This window comes from Polyodon spathula, chromosome 15 (assembly GCF_017654505.1).
Source record: "Polyodon spathula isolate WHYD16114869_AA chromosome 15, ASM1765450v1, whole genome shotgun sequence".
NCBI lineage: Eukaryota > Metazoa > Chordata > Actinopteri > Acipenseriformes > Polyodontidae > Polyodon > Polyodon spathula.
Genome location: NC_054548.1, coordinates 15,158,170 through 15,173,988, shown reverse-complemented (window position 1 = coordinate 15,173,988; position 15,819 = coordinate 15,158,170). Strand labels below are relative to the sequence as shown.

The 15,819-nt window shown below is 41.5% G+C and overlaps 1 protein-coding gene across 2 annotated transcripts in view; it reads right to left on the bottom strand.

The window, feature by feature from the left end:
* LOC121328163 (protein WWC3-like) overlaps nucleotides 1-15,240 on the bottom strand; it is a 49,414-nt gene extending 34,174 nt beyond the window's left edge. For both annotated transcript variants that reach the window (XM_041272696.1, XM_041272697.1), the window contains exon 1: nucleotides 14,818-15,240. In XM_041272696.1, coding sequence (XP_041128630.1) covers nucleotides 14,818-14,957 — 140 coding nt within the window. In that variant the 5' untranslated portion in view covers nucleotides 14,958-15,240. The remainder of the gene's footprint in view (nucleotides 1-14,817) is intronic.
* Nucleotides 15,241-15,819: the final 579 nt, after the last annotated feature.

Genomic DNA, 15,819 nt, shown 5'->3' with positions numbered 1-15,819 from the left:
CTCCACAAGTAATGATTATGTTAACTGTCCAAACATTACAAGCCTTCTGACCCACGTACAGAATCCAAAACCTTCAATGACAACAGCCAGCATTTCAAAGTCCATTATTGCAACCTGAGACACACAAATCACATACTAGGAACTTGACTCACACATGTTTGTTAACCCCTCTGACATCAGCATGTACAGAACTGATGGCTTCGCTGAGGGCTCACATTCTTGAAAGAGGAATACTGACTCTCTTCATCAGCATACAGTGTGCTGCTGAAGAAAGCATTCTGAGACCGTCTCAGAGACTGACCTGAAGCCTTGGTGTATCATCAATACACTTCAGTGAGGACAAATACTAATTTGTGTAATGATTAGGGTTTAATTGAGAGTTTCTATGTCCTGGAAACTTCAATACTGGGTCAAGATTATGTGAAGCCTTTTACCATCTAAAAGTTAATAAAACAACACATAAGTTTATGTTAATGTACTTTTCTAGATTTGTTGCACGGCCATAAAAAAATAAAAAAAAACCTGTTGTTGGAAAATGTGGTCTATTAATTCTTTATTGTTACAGCAATGTTACAGGAGTTCAATTCATTTTTGTTTGTACCATATTGAGTAGGAGGCAAGAAACCAAACCCAATATCACCTCTTTCTCAAATCTGTTTCTAGGGATCAATTTTCTATAAAAATTGTCCTTAAAATAAAACCTCTTTCTAACAAGATTTGTAACAATGGGAGTTTTTATTTCCTTTAAAAAAAACTAAATTACAGACTGAGGCCAAAGGCTCATCAGTTTAAGAATGCCTTAGAGAAAGGGCAGTTAAAGTCACTTTGACAAGCAGTTTGACAATGTCTAGATCAGTACAAAGGTCAGCCTTTCCATTGCTTCAGTTGCCTAAATTACCACTTGGTGACATTGCCTTGGATGGGAAATGGTTAACTTTAACGCCTGTGGGTCTTGGCACCATTAAAATGAAACGGCATGTAATTCGATCTGAACAAGCCAGTCTGGAAGTTTTAGATTGAGAAGTATCCCCAGTGAATGTTTGTTTTGTTGCTTCTATCTTGTGATACTAGCTCCAGGCTTGCCAAGTTGCATCGCAAGAGGTGTCCAAACAGGATACACAGCACCTCATTCACATGCTGGGTTCTCAGTGGAGACAGAGTATACAAGCAGATTCCTCCAGGGCACATTTCAGAGCCATCAGCTTTTATGCAATGTTGTGCAATGTGACCTTTGAATGCAGTCACCCAGGACCCTTCACACATGACTTTAAAACTCAAGCACATGAAGAAAACTAGAAATAATTATTTTTAATAAGTCTTTAATGCCATTTTTATGTTATAATGGGTACAGTTCACAAAAGTTGCAGGACTGTTTAAAGGACTGCTCTTTTTAAAGACTTTGCAAACATTTTTTCAGATCCAAACAGTGCAATAAAAATGGAACACACTTCTATCCCTTACTCAAACAGTTAAATATTTAATGAACTGCAAGCACTCATTAAACAGTTTTGTAAATAGGGCCTTATTTAACAGATACTGTAAAGACACTGATAGAACACATATTATAAACAACCTGTCACATGCAAGGAGTGGGGACTGCATACCTTCTGTGACCTGTATATAATTTGGCAGCTTCAGTCAGCAGATCAGTCTATTTATAAATATAAAATGCAAGATACTGTTACAAAATAAAGTGACTGAACTGAAAGGAAACCCACAGTCGTGTGGGTCTCTATAATTGGTAAAAAAGTTGCAATGACAATACAAACAGTACATAAAACATAAGCAGGCTTTTTACTTCAAATTGTTAGTAGCACAGTATTTTTCTGGAAACAAAAACATCTATTACAATTCAAAAATGAATATTAAACCACTTAAGATTACCCTTACCCTGGTAAGCACTGCAAAGCAAAGTAAAGACAACATGGCAAACCGTGGTAAATTACAGCAAATGGATAGTACAAGCTTAGAAAAAGCATGGGAAACCGTTATGGTTGTAACTCCGGTTCCCTGAAAGAGAAGATGACCACCAATTATACTTTTGGGATATGCCTGCTTGTCAGGTATTTGCTGAGCATTTTATATCAAAGCTGCCGATAGGCCCCTCCACAGAGCGAGGGCCTCAGTCCCGCCTCACCAAGGTAATAAATAGTTTCTTAGCGAGAGCCTCCAGTACCACGTCTAGACTCCATTCGTGGAGGATGTCCTTTATAGGAGGACGTAACCACGAGCACCCTTTATAAAATGGGTCGCCAGTATATCAGCACCGGTGATACTGAGTCAATGGAGACATGGCAAGCTGATATGGCTGCTAGGTACACATTCAACATAGAGGCGGATTTACCCACCTCTAGTAGATCTTCCAAGAACTGTAATATAACTCCTATAGGGCAATATTTTTTTTTTAAATATTTTGATTTATAGGCATACCACGCCTTGTGGAAGAAGCCCTGGCATTCTGCAGTGTACTCACTACTGCATCTGACAGCCCTAGGGCAGACAGACGGTCCAGTTCAGGGGCCAAACCCACAGTCGAAGTAACCCCAGTAGAATAACCCTCGATGCTGCAGCCATCAGACCCAGTAGTTTCTGGCACAGCACTAATTGCACTGTGAACACTGGTTGAAACAGGCCCAGGAAGTCGTGAATACCCAAATAGACTGTACTCTGCACCGGTGTTAACTGGCTTTTTGCATCATTCAGGATGAGATCCAGCCTCTGGCTGATGCTCCGTCACAATCGTTGTGTGGGCCACTGCTCCGTCCTGGGACTGGGAACAAATCAGCCAATCATCCAGGTAATTCATCACCCTGACCTCTTGCAGCTGCAGGGTAGGGTGGCATCCATGCACTTTGAAAATGTGTGGGGGGCCCTAAGAAGAGGCCAAATGGCAGCATGCAGAACTTGAAGACGCTCCCCTGAAAGGCAAAGTGGAGACCGATAGGAACGTGAAAATACGCGTCCTTCAGGTCCACTGTTGTAAACCAGTCACCCAGCTTGACAGACTGGAGGATGAGGCGATGTGTGACCATCTGGAACCTGCTCTCCCTCAAGAACCCACTGAGGTGTCTCAGGTCTAGGATAGGGCGAATGCTGCCATCCTTTTTTGGCACCAAGAAATACCGAGTAGAACCCCTCTCTTCAAGATGTGTATTCTACGAAACGGATGGCTTGTTTTTGAAGTAGTGTTTCCACCTCCTGTTTGATGGCTAAGACCTGGAGAGGGTTGTTCACGAATGTGGCCATGATCCCTCAAAAGGGAGGAGGTCCCGAGTGGAATTGCAGTGCATAGCTGGTGTGTATGGTGGCGAGTATCCAGGAGTCTGAGGTGCAATCGCGCCAGTAGTGCAGACAGTGTTGTGCGAACGGTTGGGTCTGTGGCCACAAGCCTTCAGGGCCCCTGCTGGAGCTGCTGAGGCTGGCGCGGAGGCTGCCTTGGAGGCTGTCTGGGGCAGTTCCACTGGAATAGTCTCCCTGGGCTCTAGTGCGCTGGGACCCCACATGCGGCATTCCCCCGTCTTTGTTGCTGGCTCCTTGCCGTGGAGGCAGTGCCTCAGGTCGCCCTGTGGTGCTGTAGGGATGGTAACCATGGTAACTGCCGGTCACCATCGTCTCCACCTTCCCTATGCCGAGGCATGGGAGGGGAGCATTGCAGCCACCTGCCAGGATGCCTCTCACTCCCTGTGAGAGTGTTGCAAGATCGCTAGTCCAAATGTGTGGCCAGGGGAGACAGACACAGCTAGTAATACGGATTTGTCTGCAGCCAGAGCTGTCTCCGCGTCACCACCAAGCCCGCCAGGCTTCTGCCCAGGGCTTGCCCTTGGAAGCCTGAGATTTGCAACAAAGTGCCCGAGACCGCACGTAGCTCTGAAGCTAGCGACTCAGGGAGGGTTACAGAGCGCAGCATTCCATGGTAGACTCCTCCTGTGTTCGCCAGACGGTTAACTGCGCTTCACTTTCGTGATCCTGCTTTGGCTGTTAGAGCATACAGGATCCTTGGACAGGCCTCCCACTGGGGCGCTCGTACTAAGGCCGCTATGGTGGAGCCCTACCGTCTCTGCTCCCAAGTGTGACTGGGCTCTTGGACACGCTGGGCCCTGAGTCTGGGTGATGCCAAGAGGATTTTACCTCCTCCAGGAAATCTGGGAATGCCGGAAAATGCTGTTGGGTCGAAGTCTGCGCTGGTCTGAAGACAGACCTGCGCTGCTTGGAACTTGCCTTCCAGGGTACCTGGAGGAAGTTGGCAGCTCTCTCCCTCTGTGCCCAAACCGAGTTGAAGGGCACTGGAATCTCAGTCTCCGAGGCGAGCTCGGAGCTGGGGACCATAACCTGAGATTCCTCATCCCAGGAAGCTGCTAGGGACAGCGCATCCTGTTCTTCCATTCTCATCACCACATCCTGCTGCTCAATCTCTGCTCTGAGGCTCTGGAGCTCTGAGGGAGGGCTTAGGTCGGACAGGGTGTCCTCAGCTCACCGCGCACCAGCGACCCCTTTAGTCTGGCCTGGCGCCTGCGGGCTTGCCTGCAAGCTGCCCAGAGCTGCGTTGTCCTCCGACGCTGTAGCTCCTGGTTGGCTGCATGGTGAATCACCAGTGTGTAAAGCAGGTGTCGGCTGAACACACACACTTCGGAAGACAGCGTGTGTTTTTCTTCGCCGCTCCCGAGTCATTGCAGGGGTGGGAGCGGTGAGCTAAGCCTAAATAATAATTGGGTATTTCAAATTGGGAGAAAAGAACAAAAAATTAATTGGCAACGACTAAATTTAAAAAAAAGCACAATGGTACCGAGGCTATGGAGCACCAGGAGCCCGAGGGTCTCGAGGGTACTGGAGCGCAAGGCTAGAAAGAACTCGAAGCGTCGAAGTGCTGAAGCATACAGTCCTCAAGGTGCCGAGGGTGTCGAACCACCGAGGCACCGAGGCTATGGAGCGCAGGGGCACCGAGGGCGCAATGCGCAGAGCTGAAACCCTCAAGGGCGTCGAAGCACCGGAGCGTACAGTCCGAGGTCTTGGGCTAGAGCGGCAATGAATAAGCGCTGCACAGGGCAGAGGCGTGTAGCTCATGAGGTACCGAGGATGCCGAAGCATTGAGGCACTGAGGTTGTGGAGCGTCGGGGCACTGAAGCCACCGAAGGCGCCAAGCAGGCATATCCCAAAAGTATCATTGGCGGTTATCTTCGAATTGAATGGGAACTACAAAATGACTGTGCAAACTGAATCTGGTTCAAACTGCATTGTGCAAACTCACAGAAATGATGCATGTGTAGTTACAGTACCTGGACATACCGACTGACACAAACTGATGAGTTCCAAAGCCAAAGCTGATGATAACAATCTTAAAGCAAACAGACTTCGCACTGTTAGCTTTGACACTGTAAACACTCCTGTTATTTATTAAAATAATAAATCAGTGGAGACATCAGCCCTTCCTGGCATGTTAGGTATTTGGTTTGAACCAGCCCTTAGTTTTTCAACCCATATACAGTCCCTATTTATAACCTAGAGACTTACAATTATATTAAAAACAAAGCAGCCATATCAAATACCCTTTGGAATAAATTAAAAAACTTGAAATGTCATTGTATTTATTTATTCACTTTGTTTTTACACTCCCTGTCATATTTTACGATTTTTTCATTCTCTCCTGGCTTTGAGCTTGTCTAGAAAACCCTAAGTGCTGGAACCTCATTTACACAAATCAGAAAAATAAGAATAGCTTTGTTGGATTAACAAAACCCAGACCTACTTTGAAGGATAGCAACATTGCAACTTAGCAAGGGTGAAAAAGGGGGCTCCCAAGTGGCACATCCAGTAAAAGTGCTCTGAATGAGTGCAGGATGCGCCCTATAGCTTGGACGTCGCCAGTTCGAGTCTGGGGTATTCCACAGCCGACCGTGGACGGGAGTTCCCAGGAGGTGGCACTCAATTGGCTGAGCGTCACAGGGAGGGAGAGTCAAGGTCGGCCAGGGTGTCCTCAGTTCACCGCACATCAGCAACCTCTGTAGTCTGGCCGGGCGCCTGCGGGCTTGCCTGTTAGCTGTCCGGGAGCTGCGTTGTCCTCTCACACTGTAGCTCCTGGGCGGCTGCATGGTGAATCCGCAGTGTGTAAAGAAGCAGTCAGCTCGGTACTTTCAGAGGACAGCATGTGTTCATCTTCACCACTCCCGAGTCAGCATGGGGGGGTAGCGGTGAGCCAAGCCTAAATAATAAATTGGCCATTTCAAATTGGGAAAAAAAAATAAAATAATTGGCAACAACTAAATTAAAAAAAAAAAAGGCAACTAAAAGGACTCGAAGTGATTTACTCTTGAACAGTATCACTGCTGGGCCAGCTTTTCTTGTTATGAAAACCATGTGTTTCTGCTTGTTTTCTTTTCAAATACAACGTTTGCAGCCTGGTACCTATACTGTAGGTCACATACCTTATGTTTTGACTACTGCAGAATTGTATTAAACCTATACAATATAACACAGACATAATGTATACCATCTACATTTTAATAAACAGAAAATCTCTCTACAAAAAATATGTTTCAGAGGGGACAGAATAACAGTTGCACACCCCAAGTGGTAATTTCTAAAACCACTTCACTTCAGAAATGTAACTTTTTAAAAAATGTGAATCCAACCCACTGGGGCACTATTAAACAGCACAGCAGCACCATCACTGTCATGCTCAATTTAATACAAAGACTACATGGCATTCCTGGTGCCAATTAAGTGAGCTACAGCCAGCCGTTTCTACATTCCTTATTAGGAATGTGCCTCTAAAAATAATATTCCCAGCTAAACTTCATTACGGTACCCAAGACTCAATATGCTCTATGGTTCTTTGTTTTCACATTACCAAACAAGACCTTCAGTTTTATACTGGATGTGCACAAAGTAGTATAAATCTGAACTTAGAAATTCACAGTGCCTTCCAAGTTATGCCACCTCTATGTAATTTAATTGGGTTTTGAGTTTTCCCTTTTTTTTTTGTTTTTTTTTGTTTTGAGCTATGTTGCCATTGGAAACACAGTCACCTTTGATAGGACCTATTACTGGGGTAACAGACTTTCCCAGATGCAAATTCCATGGCCTTCATTTTGAGTTTTAGATATACACAGATGAGGTCAATAACCACACCACCTTATAACTGGTCCTGCACATTTGCTATGGTCATTCTCTACCCCATGTATTTAGTGTATGAAAACGTGGTGCTTTATGTAGGCCAGTATCTGTCAGTCTGTCATTTTTACATGTACTGTACTGGATCCAGAGGCCTGCTGATCCAGTTGTGATGAAACTTGCTCTGGAAATTCTTTGGGAACGCAATAATACGGAACAGGACATTCAAACATGACTCAATAGCTTAATGCCATGGGGTGTTCATCACATGGCAAAGCCAAGTGCTGTTAAACACTAGCAGAGTGGTTCTAAAAGTTTCAGGCTGTGCTGGAATAGTGAATATTTGCACAGGTTGGAACACTTGAGCCAGTGAGATCGCTGCCTCTATTCCTGCCTGAGTGTATCAGAATCTGGAGTACGTGGAAGCTATCTGTCTGACTTTTGGTATGTAACACATACATTTTTATATATTTTTAGCAAAGGTCCATCTGTCTTTATCAAACTTTTCTATGTGCATACAGTGGATAGTGATCTATTTTTCACGTTACTGATACTGCAGCACTAATTTTATGTGTTCAGCCGTGACAGGGATGTCTGTCATTGACAGATATGCCATTTGCTTGTTTATTCTGACACTGTTTAGATCATTAAAATAGACCCCTTTGACAGTTGGGGCTTAACATTTAAAGTAAAAAGCTACATATGTGCCACAAATAACTATCTAATAGCATGGTGATCGTGCCATTTTATCAGTTCTAAAAATGCTGAACCAAGAACGCAATGCCACAACTGTCTCTCTAAATTCCATTCTAAAAACAATCTACCACTTTTAAACTACTTTTAGTGGATTACAATTCTTGTTGATGTCTTAAGGGTTGCACCAATCTTAATTGCAAAGCAGCTGAGCATTTAAAAAAAGAATGCCATTGTAAATACATACTGACTACAAAAATATGTGAATATTTATATTTGTATGGGGTGTCTCTGTTATGCAGTAGCAAGAGATGTGAAACAAGACACATGTGGAGTGGCAGCCGGACTCCAGGGCTGTACTATGGTTTATCACTCCAGCCTGGCAAAAAGCAGCAGCTCATCAAGAAAGATTTTGGACTTTTCCTGCCAGCGATGCCAGCTCAGCACCCAGTACAGCTCCTGTAGTTATAAACCCCCCACCATTTAGAGTTAAGGAGTCTACTTGTATTGTATATATTATTATGTACTTTGACTATTGGCATTATGTTGTCTAACACTTAGGTTTTAAGCTACTGTAACATGTTTAACTCTCTGGAGTTGTGATTTATTTGTACTACCGTAACTATAACGTGCGCGCGCGCACACACACACACTAAACTACTGTCTTAGGACTGAGCTGGAACTTTGAAATTTACAACACATCATCAGAAAAACACTGGTGGTAAAAAGTTTATGCATTACACTAATATGTAATGCAAGCAGTTTAAAAGAGGTTTTGTTGCACATCCCTAGAAACATCAGTGGCTCGTTAAGTATATTAAAAGAAACACGAACAGCCACTTTCTCCGGGTACAAATATATAAAGCCTTTGTCTGTAGAACCATGCTTGTCCACATCCATGAAATACACAGCCTTTTTATATTTTTAAAGATTCAACTGAATATGTACCAGTATACAGCTTTTCTTCCAATGAGAAGTGGCAAAGAACATTGAGGTCAGTGCTTTCAAACTTCTTGTGTACACTATGTTATAGACATTTTTTCAGTTGATTCTGCTAAAAAGTAGAAATTAATTAATTAATCCATCCTTTGCTGGGGGGGGGGGACGTAAAACACAATCTTCTACAACCAAAACAGGTTCCATGACATGTAAGGACACATTACGACTTAATGCTGAAGCTTTCATTAGTACATTATAACCACTGAGTGGAGAGCAATGCTATGAGCGCAAACGGAGGCCATGTTTTTAAGTACATCTGTTGTTTCATACTAGACTTCCAACTCGTTTGCAACTGGTTTGCGACTACTGCAACAGCTGCAACACTTTAGTACATCTACCCCTCAGTGTTTACATGAATATAACACTAGTTGGTGTTAGAGAAATGCACGCATTGGGGCATTTTTGAGTCAGTATCAAAAACTTTCAATGCTTTTGCAAGAAGTGGCGGTCATTCACACAGTGCATGTGTTTGCAATGCACTCTGGGTGCCGTAGTATAATTTTACATTGCTACTATGGGACATAAATGGAATATTGAAAAAAATAGAAAAGCATCGTTGTAGCTCATGTTGCACTGTATTATTATACCTGCCTCAAAAGGCTTTATTTCTGAGCAAAAAAGTGTTCATATGCAAATCATAAAAAAACTGAACTGGAGGTAGCATGTAATGGTGAACACCAACCCCTTTCAAGCACTAGTAGTGGCAGACAAAGTTAGCTTAGTTCAAGTAAAGAATACTAAAACATATCCATGACTAGGGAGAACAAGATGTAACATATAGGACTCTACTCTCTTGAATTTGCATTCATGACTGTTTTTATTGCAGATCAAACCAAAGTTCAGTCAAACTACATTTATTTATACATTTGAATGTACTGGATTTGCTATTCGAAGTCATGGAAACACAGAAAAGTGCTGTTTTCAGTTTTCCCAAAAACAATTATCTGAAAACATGAGCTCCCAATCTAAAGCAAAAGTGTTGACCTAAAACACGTTTTGTTATTAGCTTTAGTCTTCCAAAACCTTCATTTGTTACATACAACCTTACAGAGAGCCAATAGCTTTTTGCTACTTTCTCGATATACATGACTGCCATTTTCCTACTATGTTTGTGTGTATTTGACAGAAGTGCTTTTTTAAATATGTTTAAAATGAGAAAAATCACAATTAAAAGGACACAAGCACCTAGTTCTCCAGAGATGTCTTCTTTAAAAAAACTAAACCTGTACCAGTCTGAGAGTGTTTCATGTCTTCCTGACTTCATCTGCCTCACACATTTTGCTTCTCACAAATTTTGTCAAAATTTCTGAATTTTAGAATGCCTAGAAAAAAAAAAAAAACATATTTGCCCATGTTTGTTAGTTTTTATTGCTGTATGTAATTTTATATTATTTTCAAGGCAACTGTCTTTCTCTCTTCCCCATGTTGCTTGAATGAAGCAAGTCAGCTCTACTGCACCTTCTCTTTTCACTATTTGCAAGTCAGGGGGGGGGGGGGGGGGGGGGGATTAAACAGCAAACCGCCAACAGCCAACAGCTCATCTATCATTAACATACTTCACACACAGGTTACACCAGTTTACTAAGTGTTTGCATATTTACCTTCACGCTAATGTTACACATTTCACTACAAGCTGTCACCTGGCACAGTGGCAACTTCACACACACACTTTTTGCTGGAGAATGCAAATTAAACTCTTTGATGTACAACTTAATCCAAACAAATAGCCCAAATGTAATAGCATCTGACAGTTATTCACAAGTATGGCTGCATGTAACATTATATACATACAAGAGCAAAATAGTCCACGCCAACTAACAAATAAAAATGAATACATTTTACTGTGTGATGCCTCTTTAGGGTTAGTACATTGACTGCAATATTTATAAATCAAAAAGCCAACTTTACAACGTTTCAGAATGTTTAATATACCTTTGTCAAGGCAGTGTGTTTGAAGACAAACATTGGAGGTACTTACAGGCTTTTTGATGCCATGGTAATCACACATTTATTTATCTTTAAATCTGTTGTCTTTGTGATGTCATTCCCTATGTAGCTAATGATGTAATGATCTACTGTTTCTTTCTATTTATACCTTCAGGCATCATGGTATCTACTCTATTTATCCATGTCTTTTCTTTTATTTGAAATGTTTGAAAGTGGTCTTGGGGTGCACAGGTGTGATTTATGGGTCAAAGGTCAAGTATAATCTTCTAGATGAATATGCTATTTTGACATCACTATTATGACTTTTTTCGATTGGCTCAGGATGCAAATATAGCCAATGTGTGTGTATATTATAACACCCACACAATTTGTTTCTGCTTTACTAAATATCATGTTTAATTGTGGAATATCTTCAAATCTTTATTTTTATATAGCGCCTTTCATAGTGGACCACCATCACAAAGCACTTTGCAAGATATGCGACTAGGGTATGCGAAATATGCATCAGCTGCAGAGTCACTTACAACAACATCTCACCCAAAAGACTGAGCACAAGGAGGTTAAGTGACTTGCTTGGGGTCACACAATGAGGCAGTGGCTGAGCTGGAATTTGATCCGGGCACCTCCTGGTTACAAGCCCGTTTCTTTAACCACTGGACCACACAACCTCCTACTCAATTTTTTACTGTGAAAAAAATACAGCCCTAAACATATGTCCCCCACCTAAAAGAAAGCCATTCCCCACTTGAGATGCACTGCGTGCTGTGTTTGATTTTGGTGGATGTCCGCGAATTCCTAATCAGCAAGAAGGTGTGTCCCGGCAAAGCATCTCACTATAAAGGATGACACTGACACACCCTCAAGGCACTTCAGGCACAGCATGAAGGTCCTGGGACAGAGACTCACTGTGAGTACACAAAAGACGCAGCCACCATGTGTATACCGGGGTCGCTCTTTGAATAATGGATAGTGATTAGTTTAGGGGATTTTAACCCCACAGTAGTATATGGAGGGTGCGTTAGGGAGAAGGTTCCTGTTGTGGAGCGCTCAGCCGATTGGTTTGTGAACTTCTGTTTTCTTTATCTGTGTTTTCCCACTGTTTTGTTTTGCATTTTCGGTATTATTTCTGTTTACACGTGGTAGACGTGCTATGCCATTGTTGGTATAGCCACGTGGTTTACGCTGGAGCTTCCCCGCACTAGGGATACCATTGTTGCAAGCTGAGTCATGAAAACTGATTGCAAATATTGTAAATAACCCTATGGGTGCCTGTGCAAGGTTACAACTGCAATCTCCTGTATCTCCTCTCATCTCGCAGCTGATGCCCACGCCCCTTCTATGGGCCTACAGAGGCTCCTGTGTATCGTTCTAAATCGATTATTCTTACATATTCATTAAAAAAGGACACAGAACTGTTGATGCATTGCACAAAAGCAGACCTTGGTCCTTATCAAAAGACTGTGGGAAGTAAAAAGATCCTCTAAATATAGCATATACGAAAACTGCACATAACAGTTCTGAGAAACCGAGTTTCCTAGCTTTTTTTTTTTTTGGTACATGAATATTATTTGGAGGCCTGCGCTACTGAAAAGAAAAGCAGCCAAACAATCAGTCTCATCTCTGGCATTTCCTGTTTTACAGTCACCACCACACACCCAAACTACCTAACAAATCTGTAAACTTCCTTCTTCTGTTCCCCTCATTAAACAAGCCAGTCCACCTTCTGACACAATCCTACAACAACTATCGTCTCCCATGACAACAGGGTTTTGACACACCTGTACCTGTCGATTCAGACAAAACGAGAAAGATTTCACTTACAGTGCTCTGAATTGGTACAATACAAACTAGCTGAGGTCTCTTGTTGCTCTTGGTATTTTTAAACTAGGATGCACATTCAATCCATATAATTGTCTGAACTCAGTTCCCCAGGAGCATCTTCAAACATACAGTAGTGCTAGGAAACCCCCGCTGAAAACAACCACCCACAGCATGTTTCTTTGTTGCACCAGATGCTGTCTAAAGAAACGGGTCCAGTTATGCGGTTTTGTTTTATTTCTTACCTGCAAAATCTGTATGGAATCCCTAAATTGCTGAGCTTTTTAATTCACATAACTTTAATTTCACTTTACTTAACCCTTATAATGTGCCATAGATCTAATAAGTTTAAAACAAATCAGGCACTGTGCAGTGCAGATACGTATGCCACAATAAAAGGACCATATAATGCCGCCTTTCATTTCCTTTCAACCTTTCCACTGGCCTGTCTAACATTCCTTGCATACTTCTGCGCAAGGGATTGTGGGAGCTGAAGTTCCAGTATTTCTGTTATCTGCACCAGCTTTCACTTCCAGCTGTCTAGAGAAAAATACAAATCCCACTGGCACGGTGTAGCCACACAAATAACTGAACAAAATTTAGACTTAACAGTTTAAATTTGAAAGTTTAACATGGGTTGTTGTTCCAACATACTACAGCTTTTATAAACTAAATTGGAGTTGAAAATGGCCCTTTGTTAAAGTTAAATATCCAATTACGAACGACATGACAATTAATTTATGAGAAAAAAATATGAAATCGGTGTAGTAAAAAACTGGATTTAAGTGTGTGTGTTTTTTATATTTACATTTAAATTGATCATTACAGCACAGTGGAAAACCCAATCCATTCAGTGTGATATGAGAATAACACTGGGGGGTAGTAATCTTTTGTTTTGCCTCTTATTTGTCATTGGTTTCAGTATTGTAAGCTGAAGCTTTGTGACAGCACTTTTTGGGTTATGATTGACAAATGTGATCGATATTGTGATGTAAATCGTTGATAGTGTTAGGAGCTGCTCCCCACTAACTCCCATTGCATGCTGGACGAGACATTTCAATATCACGAGGGTGAGATTAACCGGAGTGACATTAAACAGGCTTGACTGTTTAGCATCACACAGCAATCTAAGCATTTTCAATGGGCAGTCAGAGGAGTGAGAAGAATAGAGTTTGAAAATACTACTGCACTTCTGTAACCAGTGTTTGTTCCTATTCACAAAGCTGGATTATTAAATCGATTGCTGTCAATTAAATCGAGTTTGATATTCCTGGAACGTTTCTAGATTGCTGTTGGTTTCTTTAAATAAACGTCTCTCTTAAAAATCTGTGAATAGGTTAATCTTTCTAAATAAGGTACAATGTGGGTTTTTTTTTTTTTTTTTTTTTTTTGTAATGATTGGTTCTGTTTCTTTGCTTTTATAGGTATTTGTAAATAATTCTTCAATTTTCAATATGCTGTATAACATTGTAAAATACCACTGCTGAATTAAACCAAGCTCAACGTTATTTTTCATAGGCCTTTCTTTCCACGAATGAAAAATAGAATGATTATCACGATTCATTGTTGCAATCTCAAACTAACTCGACTGTACATTGCACTACTTATTTAAAATATATGTATATATTTTAAAACAAATGGGCTTACTTGCGATTCAGAATATTAATTAAATACCCTGTATCATAAACAACTACAGTAAATTACTGTATAAAGCGTGTTATGGATTGAAAATAAATAAATGTTAGAATTTGAAACTGTAACGTCAACCGCATACAATTTGCTTGGTCTAAATGCTAATGTTCGATAGAGTACCGATTAAGGGTATTTTAGGTTCCCCTACATTATTAAAACATTAAGGATGAGTTAGATAAACAGTTTAAAATAACAAACTATAAGTAGCAATACATAAGGGTGCATGCCTTTAAATGTATAGGCTAAGAACAGAAAACAAACCGTGAACTGTTTACAGAACACTTTTGTTTACGTTTCCTAAAAAGTGCATGTCAGTTATAATTATAAGCGCATTTTAAACTCACTCACTCTCTCACACACATTCAAACTGACACTGACAGCAGGTACGGCTGAATTCTATCAGCATATAATGCCATCACAGCAGTACATCCCCGCTTGCCCCCCTCCCTCGCTCCGTCCCCTTGGGTGCAATTAAGCCTCTAAACCTAAACCCACTAAATTTATGCAGTTCATTCTTGTCCGTGTTTTTGTTGTTACAAGTTAAGTGGTCCCCACAATTACCTGTCTCTGGGGTCGATCCACGAGGTTTGTCGGGTATTATGATCGATATAAAACACTCTGCCATCATAATCCCGAGTTTCTTCCCAGCCAGGGGGCAGCGGCAGCTCCGAGCTCTCCCTTCTCTTGCTGTTGTGCGGCATAGTGAGCGGTGAGCCAGTCCTCGCCGCGGCCGGACTCCCTGCCTCTTCTCCGATTTACTACCCGCTTAATGAATGCATTCCAACACTTAGGTCCTCTTAAAATATCGGCGAAAATCAGATCGGTTTATCCAGCATCCACTTCCCCAAAACTTAGCTGGGCTCTCACAAACCTGCACTCTGGTCCTCCATGTTTGCCTCTCCTGCCATATTTCATTCCAGTGTCCATATTTGGGCAGAAGATATTTGCATAAATGGTGCCCCCTAAACGAATATATTATTAATACAAGCTTGGATAGACCAATGGGAAACAGCAAATCTGAAACAGAAAAAGCGGTTGTGTATTGGTAAACTGCCGGACGCATAGTGAAATAGCTTTCTTGTTCTTTTCTCTCTCTTTTTTTTTTTTTTAAAGGTAGGCTTACTTTAGGGTACAATTTCTGTTCCTTTAAATGTGCTAACTAGTAGTTAGTAACTACGGTGCCTCTTGGAAATGAAACAATATTGATTTCAGAGATTAACAAAAGTATTAAAAGGATTTGTCCTCCTTTTTTTGGTTCTAAAAATCTCCAAACTTAATTCCCTTCAGTGCCATTTCACTTTGCCACTGTCATTGTGCTGTTGAACTTGTCATTTCTAACCCATTTTATTCACTCTTAAAATGTCTGTGAACTACCTTCTGATTTTGATAAGTGAATGGAGCAGTGACAAACAAGAACATATCTTTTATCAGTCGTTTATTGCTCTACAACATTAAAATGTAATTTTTTCATAGTGAAGATTTGCCTCACGGTGAAGTTTTTATTTAATTTTATATAACTCCTGTTTTCCCACCCAATTAGAAATGCCGAATCCTGCATGCAAT